At 42.7% G+C, this 26031-nt stretch overlaps 2 protein-coding genes across 2 annotated transcripts; one reads left to right on the plus strand and one right to left on the minus strand.

Moving 5' to 3' along the window:
* Positions 1-1089: 1089 nt before the first annotated feature.
* Positions 1090-25734, plus strand: LOC121193933 (secretin receptor). Its single transcript, XM_041056363.1, has 17 exons — positions 1090-1238; positions 1351-1416; positions 1544-1660; positions 6777-6844; positions 7094-7173; positions 7376-7490; positions 14493-14588; positions 17129-17229; positions 19374-19483; positions 20368-20500; positions 21192-21345; positions 21522-21582; positions 22286-22355; positions 22514-22605; positions 22880-23018; positions 23231-23272; positions 24438-25734. Exons 1-17 carry the CDS (start codon positions 1090-1092, stop codon positions 24615-24617), a joined length of 1773 nt encoding a protein of 590 aa, XP_040912297.1. The 3' UTR covers positions 24618-25734.
* On the minus strand, positions 9377-11794 carry LOC121194195 (piggyBac transposable element-derived protein 4-like). Its single transcript, XM_041056887.1, has 2 exons — positions 11571-11794; positions 9377-11407 (listed from the first exon to the last, which is right to left on the minus strand). Exons 1-2 carry the CDS (start codon positions 11735-11737, stop codon positions 9727-9729), a joined length of 1848 nt encoding a protein of 615 aa, XP_040912821.1. The 5' UTR covers positions 11738-11794; the 3' UTR covers positions 9377-9726.
* Positions 25735-26031: the final 297 nt, after the last annotated feature.

A 26031-nucleotide genomic window follows, 5' to 3' on the forward strand; every position in this document is an offset into this window, starting at 1 on the left:
GCTGATGGTGTGAGCTGGCCCAACAAATGGTCAAGGGTCGGCCCTCCTTCCGGTTCTCGGGTTTGGTTCCTCGAAGCACGCAAAGAAGTTGTTGAGCCTGTCAGGAAGGGAGGCGTCGTCGTCCTCGACCCTCTGCCTGGGCTTGTAATCCGTCAGCACCTGGAGTCCCTGCCACATTCGTCTGGTGTTACCTGTGTCACAGGTGTAATAGAAATGAACAGAAATGTGTAAAATGCTTGTCAGCCAGTCACAACACAAGATTTGAACAAACTGTGGAACGATTTGCTTTTTTTTCCTCATAAAGTTTGAAATATGATTTCTTTAAAATAATTTGAAATCACCTGTTTATTTACTAAATCCAAGCTTTTTATTTGAAGGTAGTGAGTAGTATTGTACCTGTCCTCCAGTCCTGACTCACCTGCAGACAGTCCTCTGAACTTCTGAGATGTGACGGTGGAGCTCTGACTCTCCGTGACCTTACAGGGTCTGCAGATCACAGCTTCTGGTTTTTCTTGATCGTGTTTTTTTTTATAGGCGTTTCTGGTGTGGAAACCTCCATGAGAATTGCTGTATGTGCAACAGCATGCTCCGTCTTAACCACTTTTCTGTCAGTGATCACAGGTGAGAGCAGGGTCTCAGGTAGATTAGATTAAAAAGTCTCAAAGATCAAAAGTCTTACATTTTCTCCTCAGCTGTTTTTTGTTCATTTACTGTTGTATATGGCCAAAATAATATACCCTCATTACTGTCCTTTCATCCATTGTTCACGATGTCAGTAACAGGACAGTGAATAGCTCAGGCTCAGTCTCTCCACAGCTGAAGCATCGCAGGTTTAGCCTCTTTTTTGGTTTGTTGGTCCATCAGTGTCTTCAACAAGACGACGGAAAATCCCGTCTGTTCCTTTAGAGTTTCTCTGAGGCAGAAATGGTTGTTCATGTCAGGTCCTACAAACTTAGACTAACGTCTCATCGCCTCCTTCATTAGGTTCCATTTGTTGTATCTTTGGCCAACATTTACACGTTTGCTAAAAGTGGGACTTTTCTTTATTGTTTGCAGGAACATGGTCCCACAAAGCCTGATTCAGGCATTATGGAGAGAGCCAACATGCTGGGTCTCATTGTCTGCTCTTTCATTTTTGGCCTGGCCCTCAACCAGATGCAAGAGAAAGGGAAAATCCTGGTGGAGGTCCTCACTATCCTGAAGGAGGCCACCAAATGGGTGTTCAGCTTGATACTGTGGTAAAGTCAAACATCATCCTCCATGATTCTCTCTGAATGTAATCCAAATGCTGGGTCTCTTCTGCTCAGTGTTGAGGCTTTTATTTTGTCGTCACATCATTTCCTTTTGCAGCTACTTGCCATTTGGAGTTCTCTTCATGATCACAAGCCACGTTGTTGAGGTGCATTTTTTCATAGGGTTAGTTCACTAACAATACGTCTCCTATGTTACGTGCTACCTGTTTTCAGTCTTGACCACTGAGCGAGTGGTTGCACCCTCAGACGTGACTGACTCAGCCGTTATACCGGATACTGGTGCCTTTCAGAGGCCGCTGCAACACTGTCATCAGCGTGATGGGAGACTGCATCAGGGTCACACTTGTTCACCAAGTGTCCAGGAATGAACTGGAAGAAATGGAGGAGCAAGGGCAGGAAATGACAAGGTGAAGTTCTAGATGCTCTCAGTGTTGTGTTCATTTTCAAATCTGATGCAAATGATTATTTCAAGGAGGGATGATGAAGGCACTTTGACAGTATGTGAGCTGAGGGGACCTGTAGACCTGCAGACCTGAATCCAGAGAAAACTTCTTGGACAGGCATCTAATTTCTAACTAACTTCATAATGGGAAATCATGGAAAATATTTTACTCTTAATTTCAACAATTCAGAATTCACTGGGATACAGTTGTGTTTCACGCTGATGACCATGTTGTACTCTACACAGTATGCATGGCAGCGATGCTGAGGGTGCCACTCCTGATGAGATCCACCTTCTACACTGTGCTGGAGGACCCATTACCCCAGAACAGTGATGCTGAAGATGTCACGGGGAGACCCCGTGCCCTAAAGTAAGGCACAGGCACTACACACTCTTTCTCAGGTAGATTTGATCAAAATGTTGATACCTGGTGGAAACTGCTGGGGAGATGTGAGTGATATGAACATTTGGAGGAGTGGGTGAAGGGGAGAAGACTCATTGTGATTGGGTATTTGATTTATTGGATTTAAATTGTGTTCACCTGTCTGTAGAGTGTAATTCTTTTGTTGTGTATTATTTGGATTGTTTTCTTGAGAAGTGAGGTTTTTTTTTTTGTTGTTTTTTTTTTTCTTGCGGGCCCAATGTGCATTTTTTATTTTTGGTGTAAAATTTTTGAACAGGACTCTACTTTTTCTGAACAAAAAGGAATTTGGAATTGCTCCGGACTGCCGCAACTCATTGTTTATTACAGGTTTCTTGGCCACCCTCACATGACGACTTGGAGGAATCTGAGAGTACTAGAGGAAGAGATAATAAAACATAAAGTTACAGAAGAAAAAACACATTGAATGCTCATTATTCTATTCAAACTAAACATGTGCATTATAAGAAAGAGTCAGAACAGATGTTATGGTCAGAAATCAACACCTTTATGTGAATGAAACACGCACAAACTATTCACAGCAAACTATTTACATATTTACAATTTCACCTTCCCCAGTTTGGCCGCCTGGTTAGCTCAGTTGGTAGAGCATGAGACTCAATCTCTCAGGGTCGTGGGTTTGAGCCCCACTCCGGACGGCACCGCCTGTGGGAGATGCCGTAGAACTTTGGTGCATTGTGGGCTGGGCGGCAGTTCCCGCAGTTGGCCCTGCAACCTGGGCCTGGACCCAGATAAGCGGCAGATGATGACATGATTACATGTTACTCTCAGCATGCCATGCAGTAAAGTAAGAGACTTGACTCATTTGAACAACTGATCTCAGTCTTCAGACAGTTGATTGGTCAAACTGTGTGCTCTCGATTGGTTGGAACAAAAACCTACAGTCACACGTCCCTTTGTGGAACAGTTTGGACACCTCTGAGGTAGACACCCTCTCCTGTTATATGGAGAAAACTTGCTGCTGCTGTCCCTGCTGAGGTCTGCTGAAATTAGCACCTACTCAGAGGCTGAAAAATAAAGTTTGAGCTACTGGTCTGATTTTGACAACCTGAATGTGTGTGTATCACGAGTGTGTTGTCCTGCCTCAGACTTTTTCCTGCTCTATCAGCTCAGCTCACTCTCCAATCTCAGTGATTGTGATACTGAACAGACAGTTTGCATGTCTCTCGCCCGTCACAGGTCTGATTGAGCAACATGAAAACACGTTCACGTACGCAGGCAACAGCCAAACTGTAAACTGTGTGTCTGACAGTAATTTTCCCATCATCCAGCAGTGGAGTAAAACCGTACACTGGTTGAGTTGGAGTAGGTTAACACTGGAGAGGTTCTCAAGTCAAGTAGTCAAGTAGGTTTATTGTCATTTCAGCCATATACATAGTACACAGTGAGATGAAACAACGTTTCACCGGGAACAATTGGTGATATACACAACTGTTAAAATACAGTAGAGACAAGACAGATACAGTATAGTACACACACACAATTTCCAACCACACACGCACACATTGCGTACACACACAATCACTGAGATCACACATTTCTTCTTCTTTTTTTCTTCTGAAGTCCTGCAAGTCAAACATCTTTCTTACACAAATACCAAACTACAAGGACTGGCAGATGCTTGATGTGTTTCATTATGAATGCCTCCTTGCTTCTGGCTTCAGGCGTCCTGCTGCTGTCGGTTTTCGGTGTGTGTGATCGGCCAGTGGGAGCAAAGAGACAAGAACCAGAGATTTCACCTGAGACGCACAGCGCTCGTCTCCAAGGCCTCTGGAAGCTGCACATGAGGGACTCCCTGCTGAAAGGAGAAGGTCAGAGAGCAAAGAGGAAACTGTATTTCACGAAAGTGTAACCACATTTCTTAGAAAGACAGTTCTCTTTCTATGCTTTCTGTAGTCTTTCATCCAGGACACAATCCACAGGGTTTAGGAGTTTCCTAAATTCAGTCGTGAAGTAGTTGTCATTTTCATTACACGTCCTTTTAGAACTCTGAGTATACACACTCAGAAATTGATGTGAATTTTTCAGGCCAAGCTGTAGACCCAGCTGAGGGCCAGTTGAAGCTGAGTCCAAGTCTGGCCGAGTCCCCACACCTTAATCTTTTACTCTCCATTTTCTAAGTCTTTTTCATCCCAAAAAACTTGTGTTCAACTCTTGTGTTCAACTTTTCTTTTTAAGGAAACACAAAGAGACACATCTTAAGCACTGGAGACCAGGGAAGTGGAATCCATAGAGCTTTTTTCTTCAATACAGAATTCAAAAGCCCGAGAAGTCCTGCAGGAACATCTGAAGAATCAACAAAAATACATCAAATCAATTTTTTTCCTGGGATTTAACAGACCTTGACCTGTAATAGGGTCTCTGTCCCACATGTATCACAATTTTCTACCTTGTATCTATTGTACGAAAACAATAGGTGTGTGTGTTTAAAGGTGCCCTGTGTGGAGTTTTTCCTGTAAACAAACTAAAGTTATTTTTTACAGTGTTACTGAAGAGGACACACACACACACACACTCACACATTAAGGAGGTCACAGGAAGGACGGTGAAATTTTAGAGACTAAAAGACTCATCTTCCCTGACCTCCCATGATTAAACCATCACATGGACAGGAAACACAGACAAAGAGATCTTTCTCCCAAAATCAGATCAGCGTTTAAACATGTCAGAGGAATTTATGACCAGCTCATGATCGAATACGCAAAACAAATGAGAATAAACAGATCGAGCCTCCACAGAGGGGAAATGAAGCTCATCGTGCCACAGTAAGACTCACCTCTGATTGATTTCTGACTCTGATTCTCCTCAGAGTAAACAACACAACAAAGACTGTAGGAAACCTTTCCACAGCACAGACTCCCTGTCATCATCTGCACAGACTCTCCTGTCTCCATGTCTCACCTTCTCTCCCAGGCCCCCAAACAGCAGACAACACAGCTCTACCTCAAACCACACTGCACTCCACGTCTTGACTGTGGGCTAACACTTTCTTCCTCTCAGCGCACGTATGAAATGAAATGAACTAACCACTCTGTGACACAGGTGAAAGGGCGTTTTGTATTGTTATGTTGTTTCTTTTCCATGTAGTTAAATAAAGTTCAGTAGAGAAGTCATTCCTTCTTTTCTGGTTTAAACTAAAAAAGGGAGAGGAGAGAAGACCCCTGATTGGCTGCCGCAACTATAAACACATTGCATCAGCATCATAAAAAACAGTTGTTGCCCTTTTTAACCTGTCTTTCTTTACATTTTCATTCATTTGAGGCTCTCCTGCTGCCTTGCCCCAGGGCTACCTTAGGATGGAAACATTTCCTGGATGATAACAGGACCTGTGCAGCAGCGGAAGCCAGTGGAAAAGCTGCAAACTAAGAAGCAAGCCCATTGAGGAGCGGTTGTGTCGGACTGAAGGCTCCCTCTGGTGCTGCCTCCACTCACAGGTGTGGTCAGGGTGCTGGGCTGGGGAGGCGGGGGGGAGGGTCAGGGTTAGTCTGTTGATGTATCCACAGATCCTTCACAGAAGACTGAAGTGACCTGTATCACCACTGAGGTAAACACAGTGAAGTTCACATTCAGGTCACCTTCAGTTTTAATATGCAGGTATCAACCTCTGATATTTCTGTGGTAAATAAAGTGTTTCTCCAGAAGCTTTCATCAAACCCTGCAGCTGGATGAGGCCTAAAATATTAGTGTTAAGAATCCAGGTGTAAAACTGTGACAGCGGAGGATGAGTGAGATTTATAAAACAGAGCACATGCCTTGTTATTGTTCTCAGGTGCACACATTACCCACAATGCAACTCAATTCACCTGACTAGATTCAGATGTGTTGTGCTAATAATGGCTAAAGTAGCCTGGAGCCTTTGCACTCAAGCAGAGATGAGGAGCAGGCTGGAAAGGTGTGGTGAGCCCCCCTTCTTTCTAACCCCACCCCCAGAGATATGGTGATGTCATCATTTATGAATGAAAAAGACTGTGACAGCGTGGACGTGTCAGAGATTAGACCAAGGAGATATTACCCACTTCCAGAAAATGACAAAAAAAAAAAATTCCCATGGTGACAAGTTACTTAGATACAAAAATGAAGTTTGCGACAGATAGAAAGTTAGAATTGTTAAACTTATTTCAGCGGGGCCATGTTTGAGGAGGAAGAAGGCTGTTTAAAGTCCATCATGGTGTCCAGGGTGGCCTTTTATATTGTTAAAGAAAACACTGCTCACCTGCTCACCTACTTGCGTTCCCTGTAAACATCACAATACGATCCACACCGGGTAAAATCACAATCAGGGTTTAGAAAAATCTGATCACAAAAGAAAGAGTGGTTTAGTCATTTGCAGTCAATTCAGCACAAACAGAGCTATGATCCAGAAAAGATCACAGTAATGAGACTGCTGTGGTTATCAGCCACATTTAACAGGATCACGGGCAAAAACAAATAAATGTGTTGTCATTTGAGTATTTAATAACCAAACCCTGGCCTTGGCTGCACGCTATTTGGATTGTGTACAGGACCAACATGATCAAACTCAGCCATAATGAATACAACCCATATTGATATGATGAAGGGGGAAAAAAAAGGAGGGCGTGGATCTCTGACACTGAAACTTTATTAACACCCTGTGAGTGTTGGTCATGTGACAACTCAGTGCTAGTGTTTCCACAACAGCGTGGTCGCGCTCTGATTGTCCCGCAGAGGGAGAAGGAGGAGAGGCGGGTAAGTCAGCGCTGTTAGTCCCGCCTGAGAGCGACGCCGCATACAGACAGACACACACACAGAGACAGGCAGGCAGGCAGGCAGACAGCAGCTCTGAATACCTCCGCGGACTGAAACACGATGCAGTCCTCCAGCGGTGCCGCGGGATGTTTGTGGACTCTGCCTCCTCTCTGTGACTGAGCCCTCCTCAGCAGGCTGCCTGACCTCAGCTCCTTACTATGCTCTGATTACTCTCTCTCTTGCTGTCAGGTGGGATTATCAATGTCATCTCCATGTGGATACCGGGAGCAATAACGGTTATTACTCTGCTTCTACAGTGCCGTCTGCACGTGAGCCCTGCTTTATACCTGTTTTAATAGCAGTCATTTTATTTTTTATTTTTTTTTACTGCAGACACGTTATCTTTTATTCTCAAAGAAAAACTGTAGGAAGTAAACTCACCATTAACAGCAGTACTATGCTCATGGTCTGCAGTTCCCTCACCTGGCAGAGCACCTGCTGTACTTATAGGTCTTTCAATATGTTTTGCAGGCAGAAGCTCTTCCTCCTCCTGAGTGCGACCCTAACTACATTTTACTCCAAGATGAAATGTTCTGCTTGGAGCTGCTCAGAACCAACCAGAGCTCCCCCAGTCCCGGAACACAAGGCGAGTACTGTATAGTGTCTGTTGTCATGATGAGTAATGGGAGAGAGGTTCAGAGAGAGGGAGCCAGTGGAAGGTGCTGTAACACACAGTTCAAGCTTTAAACGCATCGACTTTGTCCTAATACTGGGAAGAACTATTGATTTGAACATCATGCTGAGTAAACCTTGTAGTGATTGATTTGACAACAGTCTGAGGTATAACAGGACGGTCTTTAACGCTGTGCTGCAGGGTGGTGAAAACCTACAGCACAGGTGGACGGACGGAGTGGGAGCCCCGCTCACTTCTGCCTTTGTTTTGTTGACACGTTGTCACTGTTTTGGGGATATAGCTTCCAGAAATTCTCCCTGTGATGTGAAAGTGTTTGACATCAGTACAATATGTAGCTGTTTGTAGGATCAGTGACCACAGAGGTCTTGAACTACCGATACCCAGAAGCAGAGGAAATGTCTTGGATAAGCATCTGACTTTCCGTGGCTGGTCCCTTTTTCAAATTAAATTCAATTCAATTTGATTGAGTGGTCATTAATCATTAAAAAATGGTTATGGGAAATAATGTAAATATGGTCAGTGTTCCCATTTTTTTTTTTTCAACAAAATCATTTGATGGAATTCAGGGAAAGACTTATGGTGATTATTATTATTATTTCAATTTGGTGAGAAGTTGTTGCACTTGTTGCATAATGATCCTAGTGAAAGATTCACAGCATTTTTCTGTGTGATTTCCTTACAGTGTGTTTGTGATTTAGCCAGTGTAACCACAGCACTGCTGTTAGTCTTAGTTATCATCACACATACAGTGTCACTGCTTCAGTTTATCATAGTCACTCTTCAAAGGAGAGACTTTAAATAATACTAATAATACTCAGATTTGAATATAGGAAACCTCACTGAAAGCCTCTCTACCGTCCCGTTGCACGTCTGTCTGTTGAGCTGCGGTGAGTTTTCAACAAATGTTGTGACTGCAGAGGAAACGCCACGCACCTCATCCCATTATTAAAGCAGGTAATAGCATGATCTGTCAGCTAATTGCGTTTGCAGCCAAAAAAAACCCCAACTATTACCAACGTGTTGCCATGGTTTCCGCTCCCAGGTTGTACTGGAGATGAGAGAACTGAAGAGGAATTGCATTAACTGTTGTGCTGATTGGTGGATTGATGTCTTACACAATGACATCACACATTGTTAGAGTTCCACTGGGCCGAGAGGCCTCACTTCATCTCCTGTAATGAATAACAGGCATTTCCTTCATGTCCAGTGTTTTCAGAAGCAACACAACACAGTGTCCTTCAGGTTTTACTTCTCTGCTGCTCAGATCTTTTATTATTTTATTTTTTTTACATATCAAATGAACTAAGACAAAATTAATTGTGAACTTTTAGTTTTATTCATTCATGGAAACATAAATCATGTTTATGAATGAAGTTATAAGGAGATCAATTTTAGAAAACCACTGTTATGACCTAGTGAAAACTTTGTGCAGTGTAAGTGAAAACATTTTGGATTGATTGAATTGGCATAATGTTTTTAACCTGCCATAGAACCAAATCCGCCAGAACATATTTTACATTTTTACCTGCTGTGGTGCCATTTCTTGGAGTATTTTAATTTGGTATACATCAATACAACCCTTATATCCCAGATTTTAAGAATATCTATGAATTTATGTCCATACTAACTAAATAAAGTGCCAAAACTGCAATAAACCACAAAAAAATTTAAAATCTTTTTTTTTCTCCACATATTTTTCTAAATACAGAGATGTCTTAGCTGTATCCCTCAAAATTAGAAATGTAAAAAAGTTGCACTAAATAATTTTAAACCACAATAAATTTATTTTGAGTGTATTCACTGGATAGTTTTTGAGATACACTCAAATTTATAAACTAAGACAAAAATGAAAAAAAATGCTCATTGTGCACAATTTGCAAAAAAAAAGAAACCATGAACATCCAAATAAACTATTTACAACAGTGCAATCAAATGTATACGTTTCTAAGTTACTTATGATCATAGATAGCTTTGTATGAGACAATAGTCATCAATATAAAGTGCGATAAACAACAAAAATGAAAATCGTTTTTTACTGTGTTAAAATTTCAGAACAGGAGAACAGGAGGAGAAGAACACAAATAAAATACACAATGAGGCATAAATATATACAGGAAGGCACAATCTGCAGAAAGATAACATGAACATACAATGAAACTATTTACAGTGCAACAGTATTTTACTGCACTCAAGAGCTGTGGAAAGACTTGTGACAGTTCCTGTCCACAATGACACAGAGAGGCACTTCACATGCCTCACACATGAAGGGAGTGCACTTCCCACACAGCCTGCACTTCCTGCGCCCCCGTGTGGCTTTTTTTGAGCCTAATGCCCCCTCACAGATGGCAACAGGGATGTGCTGACGTCCTGTGCTCTCCCGGACTGGTTGAGATTGCACTCCACAAAGCTCCGCAGTCAGCTGCTCCTGGAAGGCCTGGTGGGTCATTGGCCGCTGCTCCAGTCTGCCACACAGCTCTTTGTGCAGCAGATAGCTGTTTGTCACAGCAATGTCAACAAAATGATGGAGCACAGTCAGGTACCACTTTCTGGTTTTTCTCCAAGAGGAGTAGGAGCCAATCAGCTGATCTGAGAGGTCCACTCCCCCCATGAACTTGTTATAGTCCTTCACAGCTGAAGGCAATGGCACCTCGACCGCTCTGTGCTTGCCACTGACCCTCAGCACTCTTCTCACAGAGTCCCCTGAGAAGGCAGTGTGCAAGGTGGAGCACACACTCACCTCCCTCGTGTCCATCCACTTGATAAAAAGGAGAGGTCCCTCTCTGATCCACCTGATGGTCCCTCGTGGAGAGTTTTTAGTCAAGGCATTGACTTTTGTGTGTGGGATGCCAACTTGTGTGTCCCGAAATGTCCCACAAGCTCCAAACCCCAGGTCATGCAGGTGGCGGAACAGTGCTGGGCTGGTGTAAAAGTTATCACAATAAATGTGATAACCAGATCCCAGGAAGCTTTTCTGCACAAGGGACATCACCGCATCAAATGACAGCCCCTTCCCAGTTTTTGGAGTAGACCTCCCTGTATATATGAAAAAGTCCACTGTGTAGCCAGTGTTGTCAGACAGGACAAAAAGTTTTATCCCCCACTTTGTGGGCTTGTTTTTTATGTACTGCTTCAGGGCAATTCTGGCTTTGGTGGCTACCATGCGCTCATCCACAGACAGGTTTCTCTGGGGGTGGTACACCGATTTACAGGCAACACGTAAATGATCATACAGCGGTCGAATTCTGTGTAGACAGTCATAATCAGTGGTGCCTTTTTTGCTGTCATTGACAGTGTCTTTAGCTGGATCACTCATGTGAAGGTTCCAGGTTATGGCGAGGAACCGGTCTCTGGACATGACCTTCTGAAGATGACCCACATGAAAAATGGTATTGCCACGCCAATAATCTCTGAGCTTTGGCAGCTTCAGAATGCCCATAAACAGTGTGATGCCAATATATTGGTGGAATTCGGCCTCCGTTAGCTCAGTCCACTTGAATTTTTTGCCTGCAGCAATATGTTTTGCTGCATTTTTATTTGTGTTGGCACATATAGTTTTGACCGCAGCTCGGTCAAAGTACACACCAAACAGCTCAGAAGGAGATGGTATATCCACATACTCTGTTAGAGGTGGCTGCACACCTGGTCTTCTTCTGGGCAGGAAATGTAGCGGGGCATGTGGCAGGCTGTCAGGCTCCTGTGCAGTTTTCCAGCCAGCAACATCACCAGGGAATGCCTCTGAACCGGGACGATTCCCAGTTTTAGCTGGAGGCAGACTCCTTCCTCTCCCTCTGCCTCTCTCCGGGGTGCAAGGTGCCTCAGTGGCACAGGAAGCCTCCGAGTCCTCGTCTCCATTACCAACCTCATCAACACTACACGCAGAGGAAGATTACACAGCGTGTTAGATGTGTACAGCACGAGAGTATTACAATAATGATGCGTATTTGGCGCGAAATTCTTTCAACTAAATATGTTCCTCACTTTTCTCTGACTAAAAATTAAAAAAAAAAAAAAAAATCATCAACATATACTTACATGTCATGGGCTGGGTCTATTCCATCAATAAAGTTGGCTTCATCTTCACTGTCGGCAGAATCCGGACCAGATGAACCGGCAGAAATAGCGCCATCTTCGTCCGAAGCGGTAATAAGCTCGAAAGCCTCTTGCCAGGTGTACCGTCGTTCGGCACGTCGTGGATCCATGAAAGTGTGTGCAAGTGTGTAGGCAGAGTGTAGTGAGTGCCTGGTGTGTGCTAGCTGTGTGTGTGTGTGTGTGTGTGTGTCAAAATGTTTTCGAAAGAAACTGATAGCGAGAACGCGACTGCAATCCAAAAGCTTTTTCCACGGAAAAACAACCAAAAAAACGGGAAGATGACGTCACTCCCCGTTTCGCGGGAAATATCGCGGGAATTCATGCATGTTCACAACGTGATGACGAAATCACCTGCGTCGGAAGTGCTGTGAACTATACTATTTTTATTGTGTGCGCTGTTTATGGATTTTTTTTGGCGACTTTTTACTGGTTTTCTGCACATCCACTCGTGGAAGAGAACAGCTCTGTTACTCCTCCGGTTAAATATGCAAAAAGAATTATTGCTCCATCTTATGTGGTTGCAGTTTTACCGGCATTTAAAAATTGATATGCAAATGAGATCGCCGGCGCTCCCGTCGGTTTAAGCGGGTTTAAAAGAAAAATCTGATAATATTCTGTTCTTTATTATTACAACAGTTAACAACTCCAACCAACAATGTGTTAGTCAGGTCAGTTTTTATTTAAATAGCAGTGTATCATTGTGCAATTGGCAGAAACAGTAACTGATATTTACTTCATGGTTCTGTGTTCCTGCCTGTCTGCCTGCCTGGCTCCACCCACAGACAAGAGCCCGTTCAAGACTGCTTACAGCTTTAATTCTTGAATCTTTTTTTTTTTTTTTTTTCAGTTAAATTCAATTTTATTTATATAGTACCCTCCACAGTTAAAACTGTCTCAAAGCGCTCTCAGCTCAGCCTTTGATGCACCTTATATGTGTTATATATATATATATATATATATATATGCTACTGTAAATTATATTATAAAGCATCATATTCAGATCTATTCAGTTGAGACTCTGCCAGGTGTAGTGCTTGACAATAACTTTTCATTTGACACACACGTTAAAAAGTTGTTCAGTTCTGTTTTTATCAACTGAGGAGCGTCTAAAAAAAAAATTCTTTTCTCTTTTGAGCTGATCTCATAAAATGTTTACAGTATATCATCACAGTTAGAGATTTGTAATTCACTGTATTCAGGGTTAAGCCAAAAGAATATGTCACACTTCAGCTGGTAAAAAAAACACACAGCTGCTCAGCTTTTAACAAATACTACATGACAAGTTCATCTCGCTCCTCAGTGTTTCCCATACATACACTCAACTTGAGTGGAAGATGAAATCACTGGGTTGTGACTGAGGTCAGTCTCACAGTAGAATGTTTTATTTCACTTTTTTCAAACCAACTGATTTTTGGCCACTTACCTGTTTGAGTTGTGTTTCCTGCAGATAGTCACTCTCAGCATGTGAGGGACACACACTGATCATGTGTCTTTCACTGGTTACCAGTGGATTTTAGAGTTGATCTGAAGATTTTACTGATTACTGGGTTTTAAAGCATTTCATAGTTTGGGTCCTAGTTGTGTTTCTGAATAGCTGCTCCCCTCTGAGCCAGAGAACAGACTTAGATCCTTAGACCTGGACTCAGCTGGCTGTTCATAAGTCCCGGGCTCAAGACCAAAGGCTTTTACTAGCCCCTCAGCTGTGGACCTCCCTGTTATGACCTGGCTCAGGTGGCAACAACAAAAGGGAGACACACCACAGGGGAAAAAAAAAAAAAAGAATATTTTTATTTACAACATAGGGTGTGGGAATCAGTAATATCAGTGGTGTGTGTGAGTGACGGATGTGGGTGAGGGTGTGGGTGTGGCTGCCTCAGGTGTTCTAGATACACCGGTCAGCTACTGTACCTGCAGAGCAAAGACATACAGACTAGTTTCAGGTAGTTTAAGGGTCGTCACACTCAGCGTCTGAAGATGTGAGGCTGCACAGCCTGGAACATCCTTTAAATCATTTCTCAGAACGTTTCATTTAAAAGAAGCCTTTTAATAAATGCTAGAGAACTGTTGTATTCCCAACATACCTTTATCTGTCATTACTGTTTATTTTATATGATACTCCATTTCACTTCTGTGTTTGTTTCAGTTGTCAGGTTTTAGTTGCCTCTTTGCAGCCCTGAATTGTTTAATCCTGGTTCAACGATGTAAAGCACTTTGCTTTGAACACAGAGCAGTGATTACTGTGCCATTCTACTCTGCCATTTCTTGGCCTTCACTTCTGTTTTTTATTTAGTCTATTTTTTACTGTGACTGCGAGTGTTTGCAAGTCAAGCCAAAGTCATTTGGCAAAAGGTAAGACATAACTCTGGAGAGACATGTAGTAGACTCTTCAGAATGTGATATAGTGTTGAGAGGGAGTTATTATGCCATAAATGGACACATCAGCGGATCACTTCTATAAACATCTGAAGGTGATGGAGGGGAAAACAGTCTCAGCACTGAAAGCACCACACACAGCAATCAAGTGCATTTCTTTTGGTTAAACTTGTGTTAAAGACCAGCTGGAATGAACTCTTTCAAACAGCTTATTATTTATGTAAAATAGAGTTGTATCCTCAAATTATAATTTAGAATATGAATAAAACTGAGCTGAACTTTTTTGAGTACAGCTAGATCTCCTGATTGCATTGACAATAAAACAGCCATTTGTATTTCAGGAATGTAACATTTCTCATTTTACCTGTCCTGAATCCTTCGCTGCTCATCTTACACAAACTAAATGTGTTCAAAGATCCTGAGTAGCACCATGTGAAGCCTGCTGTTCTGTTTCTTTTCTCATGTGGTGACAGTTACTGTTTTCTCCGACAGAGTGCAGGGGCTGGTGGGACCAGCTGAACTGCTGGCCCCATGCTGCAGTTGGAGAGATCGTGTCTCAGCCGTGCCCCAGGTTCCTTCACACTACAGGTAGGAAAGAAGGCCGGTCAAACTCAGCACCACGATGTTAGCATTTATCTCTGATAGCATAGCTTCACAGAGCTGCGAGCATGGTGTAGACTTTGAGACTTGTTGAATGAAGTATCATTGTGGTGGAACTGGTGCAACAAAGGCTGGACCCAGCATCTGGAATAAGAAGACACACAATGAGATTTTTTCTCACTCTGTTCTGGTGGATTTGTGAAACAGCATCAGGACTGCTCCAATTCAAAGTCCACACCCAGCCAAAACAGCTCAGATGGCTGGAAAGTGTCTTCACTCCAACTGTTTTACCAAGCATACTTTACAGATTCACATTTCACTAAGAATCAACAAATAAAAATAATGTAAGAGAAAGTGAAATGAAACAGAGACACGGGTGTTTTTCTTTCGACCCCGTCACTCCCATACTCTATGTGCTGTTAATGAGGTTCATTTTCTTCAGAAAAGACTGTTAGTGGGCTTTTGAGTTGAGGACATTTTGTCACAGTACAGTAATGTAAAAGCTGTAATGACCAGAGCTGAGCTGAGTCAGTGGTATTAGCGAGAATGCTGTGGGCCCAATGGCAAATTGGCAAAAAATGGCAAAAACCTGGTTCATATGTTATTACTTCCTGGGAGTGAAACAAAGTAGGTCGATAACCCAGAGGGGACTCGAAGGGAGACAGACCTATGATGGGCAATTGGAAGTCTTTCCCCTGAGCACAGATGGAACAAGTGGTAACAAAGTCTTGGGAATCCGTCTCCATGGAGAGCTACCAAAAATATCACTTAAGGAGGGCCAGGGTGCCAAGCAAGGCTGCTGGTGATAGTTTGTGGGAAACGAAAACCCATACATGGAGCTTTTGGTCTGGACCAGAGCACTGAGATAACATCACTCCCACTCCATTGTCTAAAGGGACGGCTTCCACAATGAAGTGAATCAGGACAGGTGTGGGACTGAAAGCCTAGTCAGCCTCTGGAGTCCAAGTCCAAGTGAATGGTGTTGCCATTCTGCTGAAGTCTTTGATGAATCTGCGATATAGAAGTGTGTAGTAACCTCCGTAGTTTATGAGTGGTTGGTGTCAGCCATTCAGCGACTGCTCACATTTTTTTCTGGGCCAGTCTTCACCTGCCTGCTCTGGATGATGTATCCCAGGAAGCTGATTGTGTTGATGTGGATCTTTCACTTATCAGCTTTATCAAACAGCTTATATTCCAACAGTTTCTATAAGACCTGGCGGACATGAGAGATGGGATCAGTCAGATTCTCAAAGTCAATGAGAATATCGTCAAGATAGAGGAAGAGACGTTGTTTACCAGTGCCTGGGAGAGTGCAGGAAAGTTAGGTAATCTGAATGGCATTACCACATACTCAAAGCAGCCATGGGGTGCACTGAGTGCTGTTTTCCACACATTGCCATCTCCTATCCTCACCAGATGGTAAGCATTCCTGAGGTCTAACTTTGTGAAAACAGTAGCACCTTGGAGAGATTCAAAGCCGAGGTGATGAGTGGCAAGAGACATTTGATTCTTGATGGTGACACTATTCAAATCACAGAAATCAATGCAAAGATGGACCCAGCACCAAGAAGAGAAGAAGAGGTGTGTATGATAACTGCAGCCAACGAGTCACGGATGGACTTCTCCGTGGCCTCTGTTTCTGGATGGGATTGGTTGTAGAGTCTGCTGGAGGATAACAGTGTTTTCCAGGGAGCAGGTCTACAGCACAATCATAGGGGCAATGAGGTGGCAAGGAAACGGCCACATCCTTGCATCCTTGCAAAAGACCCTGGGACTTGGTTGGAATGGTCGACAGATCAGGCGGTGTGGGTTATGCTACCCTCTGTGGGAGGTAAAGCAGACAGCAAACAGAGAGACAGAAAGAGCTCCAATTAGTTATTCTGTCCTTAGACCTGTCAGTGTGTGGGCTGTGTAGTTTTAGCAGTCTGTGTCTGAATACCAGGGGCGTCTTTGGAGCACTGATGACATTTAAATGAATCTTTTTTTTTTTTTCTATGGTTGCCTGACAGTGTCAAAGCCACAAGTATGGTGCACCATGTAACACAAACCTAGAGTCAGTAACCTGCAGAGAGAGTAGAGCTTTGAGTAGGTCTAAATCTATCCCAGACTGGATTTACATGTGTCCTGGGTGATCCTGTCACAAGTGGACAGCTCCAAGTACAGATGTGAACGCACCAAAGACTCACTGATAAATTTCCTAAAACTATAGCTAGCACTGACTAACTAAACTAGTGTTCAAGAAGATAAAAAAAAATATAAAAAGGTTATAAAGTTCTGGCGTAATATAATGTAAGTGATGGAAAAGAGGAAAAACATTGAGGAAGTCAAAGAAAGTTAAAAATATTGAGTCCACAGAGACAGAACTTAAGTTCTCCATGGAATTCTGGTAAATCATTTTCTGGTGAATGGCCGACTGTTTTCCACACCTACACCTAATTCCTGCTATTGATATATATAAAATGTGCTAGTAATTATAAAGACCACAATATCTAATATGTCCCAGTAATATGTCCCATTTGTCTCTGTAGGGCGAGTGTTCAGGAACTGTACAGAGCTTGGATGGACTGAGCCGTACCCTCCACATGATATAGCATGCGAGTACAGCTTCAACGAAAGCCTTCTTCTGGAGGTAAGCCTCACCCTCTTAGCTTGGACACAATGCTGGTGTGTCAGAGGCAGCTGACCCACAATATGACCCTTTAAACTTAACTGACCCCATCATATAATCATATTATTTCTGGCTTCTGTTGGGTACCTACCTGTCCCACCTGAGCTCAGATGCTACAGATGGATACAGCGAGTTGTTTATTTATGCTATATGATATATATTAGCCTGAGTCAGAAAACAGGAGTACTGATCTTTGATGAGAGAGAACAGACTCTGAGCAGGGCATCGTGCTCGTGCTGTGTCAGTCCTCTCTTCCTTCTATTTTTGGAACAAGCAGTTTTATCTGAAGGTTCAGTGTTTTACTTTCAACTTTAGACTGAGCAGATTCCTGTTAAACAGCAAACGTTCGGAAAACATCGGACCGGATCAGTTATCATTTCATTTAAAACCATGGATCCGTACTAAACCCACTTATTCATGCAGCTGTTTGCTGATTGTCTAAACGTTCTGAGACGTTGTAATTTTCAGTCTAACACAAACAAGCTGTGTATCATTATATTCATATTAATGGGGTTGGAAAGCGAACTAAGAATGTGTACACTGTTACATAATGACTGGAGGTGGAGGTACACCACCACTGCAGGCTGCTTTTATTTGATCCATTCCTTAATGTTTCTTAAAATATAACCCATCAGCCTGTCAGTCCATTTGTCAGTGCTCTGACCTCCCTGCTCTGTCTGTGGCTGTCAGCCCCAAATCCACTGCTTGCACTAACCAATGTTTGTACATAAACGATGTCTTTAAATGACTATATTATAAGTGGCAGAGAACGCAGAGACGGCTAAATACTGAACTTATATTCATCAGGTGGACAACAGCAGAACTCACATTAAATGCTAATGTTGCTGTGTGTCTCCAGCAGCCATGTGACCATGTTTTTTTTTTTTTTTTTTAAGGTGATGATGTGGAAAACATGTGAGTGATGTTCAGCTTTCTGTGGAGTTGTGCTCCAAATGCACGTGTGTAGATTTGGGATGGGACAGTAGGGACGTTGTCGCCAGTGTCGAGGTGTTGCTTGTCTCGAATGATCTTGCCATTTTAATTCCATAAATTAGCCCAAATTAGCTGTTTAGCTAATGGGATTTAAAGATCGGTCTGAGCATCGCTGTGGCTCTGTCATTAAAACTCTCAGATGAACAGATCTGACTCACAGCAGGCTGCTGACACCGTTGCGCTGGGTCTGTATGGGATCGGTTGACAGTGAGAAAAATATGATCAGACTCATCTGTTAACTGAAACTACTGAGCAGCTCTGCTACTGTGCCACTTACACCTCCACTTAACCGTCATCTGGTGTGAATAATATTATCAGCAAATAAAGTGTGGCGCTCAGTGAACAGCTACAGCTAAGCACCGGCTCTATCTACCTGATTCCCCACCGTCTTTGTTTGGATTGGAGAGATGTGAAATTAAAGTTGTGTGTCATTACAAGCACTGGTCTGGTTCCTGTCAGTGTATCCTCTCAGCCATGCAGTGCGCAGACTTCCTGTAGGGAGGAAAGCAATGCTTAACCAAAGTGAGTTAGGAGGTAGACTTTAACTACACAGACCGAATGTACTTCTTTATGTGCTGTGTTTCATTACCAGAGGTTACAGATCAAGTGATGCTACACACCCTCCATCTGCCAGACAACATACACACACACTCATGCCTGCACTCGTGCTGAATTCATTTGTAAGCATCTATTCCTCTGTGCTTTTAGCTGTAAATCAGATTTTTTTTTTTCAGTGATGGCTGTGAAAGAGCAGCTGATGAAAGAGTACCCCAGGAGTCCTGCACTTAGGACGAGTCCTGAGAAGGAAAGATCCCACAGAAATGTGACCCCTAAATGTTTAGGGGGAAAATCTTTATTAACGTCATGGTTGCATTGTTGTTGGATGTCTATGTATTTAACAAATGATGAGGACGTGGACGTGCAGCAAAACAAGGAGAACGAACAACATCGACTGTGACAGCAGAAAAATAGAAACAACAGTGGACACAGCATACAGTGTATATGCGAGGCAACCGGTTTCTGAAGCGGTCTTTCTTCATAGTGACACAGACATGTACGTGTTAGTAATCCTGCTGCTGCTGAAGTCTCTGTCTGCATCTATGCCTCCCCAGGTATTCACGTCTCAGAGGTACTTCCTGTACGTGAAGGTCATGTACTCTGTGGGCTACGCGGTTTCACTGGTCTCCCTCACCGTAGCTGTTACCATTCTCTGCCTCTTCAGGTCAGTGATCAGCTGCTCTCTGAACTAACAGACAGAACTAACATGCGATCAGGATATTTTCTCTTACATAAACAATTGTGAGCTAATGATTCCATGAATGTTATTAAGCTTTTTTTTCTACATGTTGGGTCAACCAATGAAGTAATTCGAATCTGATTTGAATCACTTAGTTTGGTTCAGGTTTGAAGTCAGCAGGTAGTTTGTTTGTTTGTAACACTGTACAATGGCTCAGCAGCACGTTATTTATGAGAGAGCCTTCAGATTCTAATGGTTTCTGTGGCTTCTCTGGACTGTTTATAGGCTTTTAATGAGAAAGTAGCTAATGATGATGGAGCTCCACTACTCAAAGCTACTGATCTGGTCAACAATGGTGATTCTGTATAGTCACTTCAGTTTTATAAATTCTTTGTTCAAGCTGTACTGAACACCTTCAGCTCCAGTTTCCTCCTGCTTCAGTGACATTTGTTCAAAACTACAGTGAACATCTGAGCTGAGCCTTAAAAAAAAAAAAAAAAAAAAAAAAAACATCAAATGATATATTTGTGAGCTGTTTTTAAAGATAAACAGTATAGGAACCGATGGGCTCAGAGCAGAGAGCCACAGAAAGGATAGGGAGGTCAGACAGACCAACAACGCATTGTTGTTTTTGGTCTGCACATGAAGAATAACACCAGTTTCATCCTTTAACTTCATCCATCAGAATACTATTAGCTCTCTGTGGACGTGGATGGAGGACTTGTTTCCACAAAGCCAGTGTTTGCTGCGGACAGTCACACTGAGACAGACAGCAGCTGCTGCACAACACAACAGCTAAACTCTCCTTTTAATTGACTTTGTGACTAGACGTGATTTCAGTCGGACTTTTTCTGTCTTCTTTCCACCAGGAGGCTCCACTGCACACGCAACTTTATCCACATCCAGCTCTTCCTGTCCTTCATCCTCCGAGCTGCACTCATCTTCATCAGAGACTCAGTTCTGTTCTCAAATGAAGACCATTTCCACTGTGGCGTCTATCCGGTACGTAAGGGCTCAAAAGTCGATGTGGTGGAGTTTTATTTAGAGCAATGCACCTTTATTATGTTCAATCACAGCAAAATGAAGTTTTCACCGATTCTCTGCAGAACTTCGCACGTAGTATAAGACCTAATGACACTACATGCCCGTCTCCAGAGCTGAGGCCAGTGCATAAGGAAGAATATAATGTGTGCTGTCTCATTGCAAGGAGTTTCTACTTTGTCAGTCATGGAAAATGCACTGAGCAGCTCTTCAGTGGGTGGACTAGCTAATGTTAGCATAGCAAGTCGTGGCCGGAGTGGCTGGAGCTTGACAGATGAGGAGCCTGGTCCTCTGGTCCTGCTGTGGCTGGTGGAAAGGTTTTCACTTGCAGTTGATCAGAGCAAAGCTGGCCTCGTGACGTCCCCTCAGAAGGGTCATAATCATGGTAATGATGGTGATAGAAACCCTCACCCTTAGTTTCCATCGCTTTGTAGTAAAACCAGTAGCCTATATGACAGGCCTCTGTTAAACTCAAAGTCCTCTTACAAGCTTGTTTCTGTCTTTCAACTGCATCTCATTGTCTTCACCTGCTGGTCCCTCACTCCTTCATTATGAAGATGCAAAAAGAAAAGCTTCCAGCTGCAGCTGTAAATGCACTGACTGTTGCAGAAATGTGTTTAACGTGTCCTCTGTCCTCTCCTGCCTCCTTCAGGTGAGCTGTAAACTGGCCACCGTTCTATCTAACTACTGCATCATGGCCAACTACAGCTGGCTGCTGGCGGAGGGTCATTACTTGTACAGCCTGGTCAGCGTCTCGCTGTTCTCCCAGAGGAGACGCTTGTGGTCGTACATCGTTGTCGGCTGGGGTACGACAGATGGACTGTGCTCTGGAAATGAATGACCACGACCGTTTTTTTTTAAAAGAACAAAAAATGAGCCACTTTTCTATTATTTATAACACAAAGAAGCCAATCGTTCATTCAGCTGTACAGTCATCCCATTAAAACCAAACATCAACATTAACGTTTCTCTTTACTTTCAGGTTCTCCAATGATAATTATGATTGGCTGGAGTTTTGCCAGGTATCTCCATGAAGATGAAGGGTAGGTTCAATATACATTTACCTAGACTGCATAGGCTATACACAGCCAAAAGTTTATGGACACCCTGGCCACATCGAGGATAAAGATTTTCTTTTGATTTTAAAATGTTCACCTCCTTTGGACTAAATCCCTCTTCTCTCATGATTACCAGAAAATTAGTTCTAACAGAGGAGTAATGACCATTTTAAGTTTAGTTTTAACATTAGGGTAATCTCCAGCTTTTTACAGTTGTATGTAAAAGTTTGGGCAAGCTCCACATTTTGTTGATTTTTGAAGAGAAATGAAAACTTCTGCAGTAAACACATGTTTTAATGTAGACGTTGGTGAGTAATAATCGTAGCTAATTGTTGCAGCAGCCTGATTTCATGCTGCACGGTGTGCACAGTTGTGTGGCACAGCAGAGTAGGTTAGCTTTCTGAGAGGCTGGAGGTGTGCGGCCTTCATCTAACATCTCACTGAGGCTGCTCAGACTCTTCCTTTGTTCCCTGGAAAAACTACATTGCTAACATTTAAAGCAATGTCCAGGGTTTTGGAATGAAATCTTCAGCTATCACATGAGGAGGAGGAGGAGGAGGGTTCAGCTGTCTGCATACAGTACTTAGTGTGTCCACATACTCTTGGTCTGATATTGCATTCATGGTGGGGATGTGCTGACCAGCATGTCTGGCTTACTTGTACTTGTGTCTAATTCCCTGCTCTGAAGCTGCTGGGAGACGAGAAGGAGCGAGTGGATCTGGTGGATTCTCAGAGTTCCTGTTCTGCTCTCCATTATAGTCAGTACATCTCTCATCTTTTTAACCTTCTTTCATCATGTCATGATGGAGGAAGCACATACTTCTGTAATGATGTGGTTTATTGTACACTCACCAGTGAAGCAGAATTCATCAGCAGCAGAACGTTAAACTGACTCTCGCACTGATGTGTTGCTCAGGTGAACTTGGCATTCTTCCTGTGTATTATAAGAATACTGGTGGCCAAGCTAAGGACGCAAGACATGCCAGGCAGTGACTTCCACCACTACAGGTGAGTAATCTGTTCAGTTCCACGAGCTTCTGTTTTTCAGATCGTGCTTAATTAGACTGAAAGTTGAACTCTTGGGTTGATGCTGCTAACAGACATTCACAGGGAGAAGCAGCACAGGAACCAGCGAAGCTAGCTAACCCCACAGGATGAAATATTTAACCCACCCAGCAGTGATGTTACAAACAAAAATGGAAAACTTTCATGAGTCATTTGTACTTTACTTTCTGTTACACACTCTTGTTTGTTTTTTTTGTTTGTTTTTTTTGAACAACAGGAAACTTGCCAAGTCATCGCTTCTCCTGGTGTCGCTCTTTGGCTTACACTACATCCTTTTTGCTTTCCTTCCACACAAAGTCAAAGGCAGGACTTATGAAATCTGGAACTTCATTGAGCTGGCTTTTGCCTCCACTCAGGTACAGTAAAGCTCCCTGGAAGTTACTGTGCAATCACCAGATGTAATATTCCTCTAACACAGCTGGGTCAGCAGCACACAGCAGCCTCATAGTACCTGAGACACTAGAACAGGAAGTTGCTTAAATATCCCTGAATTCTCTGCCTGCTCTCCTGGGAAGCATTTCTATCACTGTCATGGAAATGGCTGATGTTTCTCTCTGTGCTGTTTCAGGGTTTTGTTGTAGCAGTTCTATACTGTTTCCTGAATGGAGAGGTAAGACTTTATTTCTCCCATTTCCCAAAAACAAAAACATTAAAAAACAAAAAAATTCATCCTTACATGCCAGCTCCTACTGTCCTCTGCATGGCATTACTTTGTCACAGCTGGAAGTTTCCAGAGTATAAGGAGAGACACAGAGAAGCCACGAGCCTCAAAATCACTCAGCTGTCACCATTTTTCCTTTTCATTATTTCCATTGACAGGGTTTTTTATCAATGGAAAACCTTTTCCCTAAAGTGTGTTTCATGCAGAGAGAACACGTCAATATCAAAAACAAAGCTGTGGGCTGTGTCTTTAAACCTCCCGACTGATAAAACACAGCCTGAAATATTAGGAATGATTCCAGCAATTTAAATTATTATAAAAATACAGAGCCTCCTAAACTTCAAATCCACCAGAAACAAAGTTCAACAACAAACAAACAAACAACACGCACAAAAAAAAAAAAAAAAAACAGGATCTGCAAATCTTCACCAGCTCGATGGAAAATCTACAGCTGAATTATTTTACTACAGAATAATCATCTGAAGCACAGTCGCAGCCTACAGGAGTCAGTGTGGGGAGATGTGGGGCTGTTGGCTATTTACTGACATCATGTGGACAACAATGGAAAACAACTACTTAGAAACAGCTGTAAAAAAAAAAAAAAAGCTGTATATTTGACTGTTTTTCTCCAGTTAATCTTCACTGACTATCTTCAGTGATTTCTTCATCTAAACCATCAAACGTCTCTTAGACCTGATCCCAACCAGGCTGCTCAATGAAACTTTACCTTCCTAGATCTGATCAGTCTGTTTATGAACAGCCCTTTAACGATACTAACCTTCATTTTCTCTACTTTGTTTCTGTAATTTCATTTAACTGTTAACAGGGTGTTGCTGTAAAAGGTCATACAGCTATGCTCAGTTCCCCTACCCAGTATATGTAGAGGTTAAATGGATGAATTAGCTAAATCAAGACGAGAGTTTTCTTGTCATGTCTCTGGGTTCCTTTAGCTTCAAAGTGAAACTGGACAGAGTCCAGAATAGTTGCCTCTTATTTTCATATGGAGCCACCAAAGGTCTCCTGCTGCTCTAACATGTAGCTGCTGATTACTGTTTGGATGTCCATTCCAATGCTATAAATAGTTAAATTGCATGCAATGTAAATGATTGTCCAGGTGCAGAATGAGATCCAGAGGAAGTGGTTGAGGTGGAGGCTGAAGCAGCGTATGCAAGTGGGGCCCAGGAGACAGTGTGGCTCCTTGAGCCAGAGTGGGGGTGGACCCACTAACGCCACTCTGCTCATCAAGACAGTCACCACACCTGAGTCCGGTCTGGTGGAGCAGGAAGCTAGGTAATGGTACAAGACTCCAAATGGTCAAATCCAAGATCAGGTCCAGACCAGACTGGGTCTAAAGCAAAAAATCAAAATACATTTTTTTTTTTTTTCAAATAGAAAGATTGCACAGAAGGAGTTTATAGGGAGCCAACAAAGATTTAACTCAATCAGCAGGCACTCAGGACACACAGGTGTAGGGACACACAGGTGTAAGGACACACAGGTGTATACAGGAGATCTCCTCTGAAAATGCTCGTAACGCTGGGGGAGATAAACCAAGCATCAGTGGAATTATCATTTTTTGCAATGCCAAAAGCATTTCTCTGACACGAGGTTGAACATTGTTGGTGTTTAGTGAAATGTCTGACCAAAATTAATTGTAATAACTCTTCATTCAGAGACATCAGCGGGGCAAAATCCTCAGTTGTCCAGTACTTTGCTTTATGACCACAAACCTGCAACACTGATGACGTTCCCGTCGGCCTCAGTTGTACTTTGTGTGCTAATCACCAAATGTTAGTGTGTTAACGTGCTAAACTAAGATGGTGCACATAACTGGTAAACTTCAGCATGTTAGCATTTGAGCTTGTTAGCATTGAGGTCAGCATTTAGCTCTGTGAGCCCTGCTGTGCCTGAATGCAGCCTCACAGAGCTGCTAGCATGGCTACTGACTCATAGGCCCAACCAACGTACTACATGCTACAGCCTCAGTGAGTATGTTCTGCATACCACCTACTAAATCAACAGTGTGGTCAGTTTATCTAACACCTGTCTGGATATTTGCATAGTTGCACGTAGCATGCGCACACACAAGAATGAGACACTTAAAACTAATGTTGTAAATATTTTCTACTGCACCCTGTATTTGTATTTATGTGTAACTGTGGACGACTGTTTGCTGACATGTAAAAGCTGCTGCACTGATTTTTACTGGCAGTAATAAAGTACAGTAGATGTGGACCCTGAGATATTGTAACACAGTGATAAACAGAGTTTGTGCTGTTTTGTACGTATACCTGAAGTGGTAACACAAAGAACTGTTGCTCCCAGTCAAATTTTGTGTACTCTGCTTTTAGTGCTTTTTAGGTTTTGTGGTTGTGCTCTCAGAATAAAACTCAGTAAACTGTTGCCTCTAACCTACTGCCTGCTGTAGTAATTAAAAAAAAAAAAAAAAAGCTTGGTGTGCTGCCATGTACACTGACAGTGAACAGGTCTACTGGACATAGTGGATTTGTTCTCGGTTGACCTCTAATATCTTATTATGTAAATGTACACTAAAGGTCACTGCCTGTGATCAGCTGAGATAGTGACACACAGTTCTGTTTGAATTCATTTGAGGTTCCTAAAATGTAGTACACACTACACCAAGACAGTGAGAATAGATGAATTTAGTCAGCCAGTAACCATCCAGTAAATCCCTCTCAGTCTCAGTT

The sequence above is a fragment of the Toxotes jaculatrix genome, chromosome 15 (genome assembly GCF_017976425.1).
Source record: "Toxotes jaculatrix isolate fToxJac2 chromosome 15, fToxJac2.pri, whole genome shotgun sequence".
In the NCBI taxonomy this organism is placed as follows: Eukaryota; Metazoa; Chordata; class Actinopteri; family Toxotidae; genus Toxotes; species Toxotes jaculatrix.

Coding starts and splice junctions, on each gene's coding strand:
- LOC121193933 (XM_041056363.1), top strand. CDS start 1,090: ATGGAGAGAGCCAACATGCTGGGTCTCATTGTCTGCTCTTTCATTTTT. Junction 1,239..1,350: donor GTGTTCAGCTTGATACTGTG/GTAAAGTCAAAC, acceptor TTCCTTTTGCAG/CTACTTGCCATTTGGAGTTC. Junction 1,661..6,776: donor CAAGGGCAGGAAATGACAAG/GTGAAGTTCTAG, acceptor GTGACAACTCAG/TGCTAGTGTTTCCACAACAG.
- LOC121194195 (XM_041056887.1), bottom strand. CDS start 11,737: ATGGATCCACGACGTGCCGAACGACGGTACACCTGGCAAGAGGCTTTC. Junction 11,408..11,570: donor ATAGACCCAGCCCATGACAT/GTAAGTATATGT, acceptor CTCTGCGTGTAG/TGTTGATGAGGTTGGTAATG.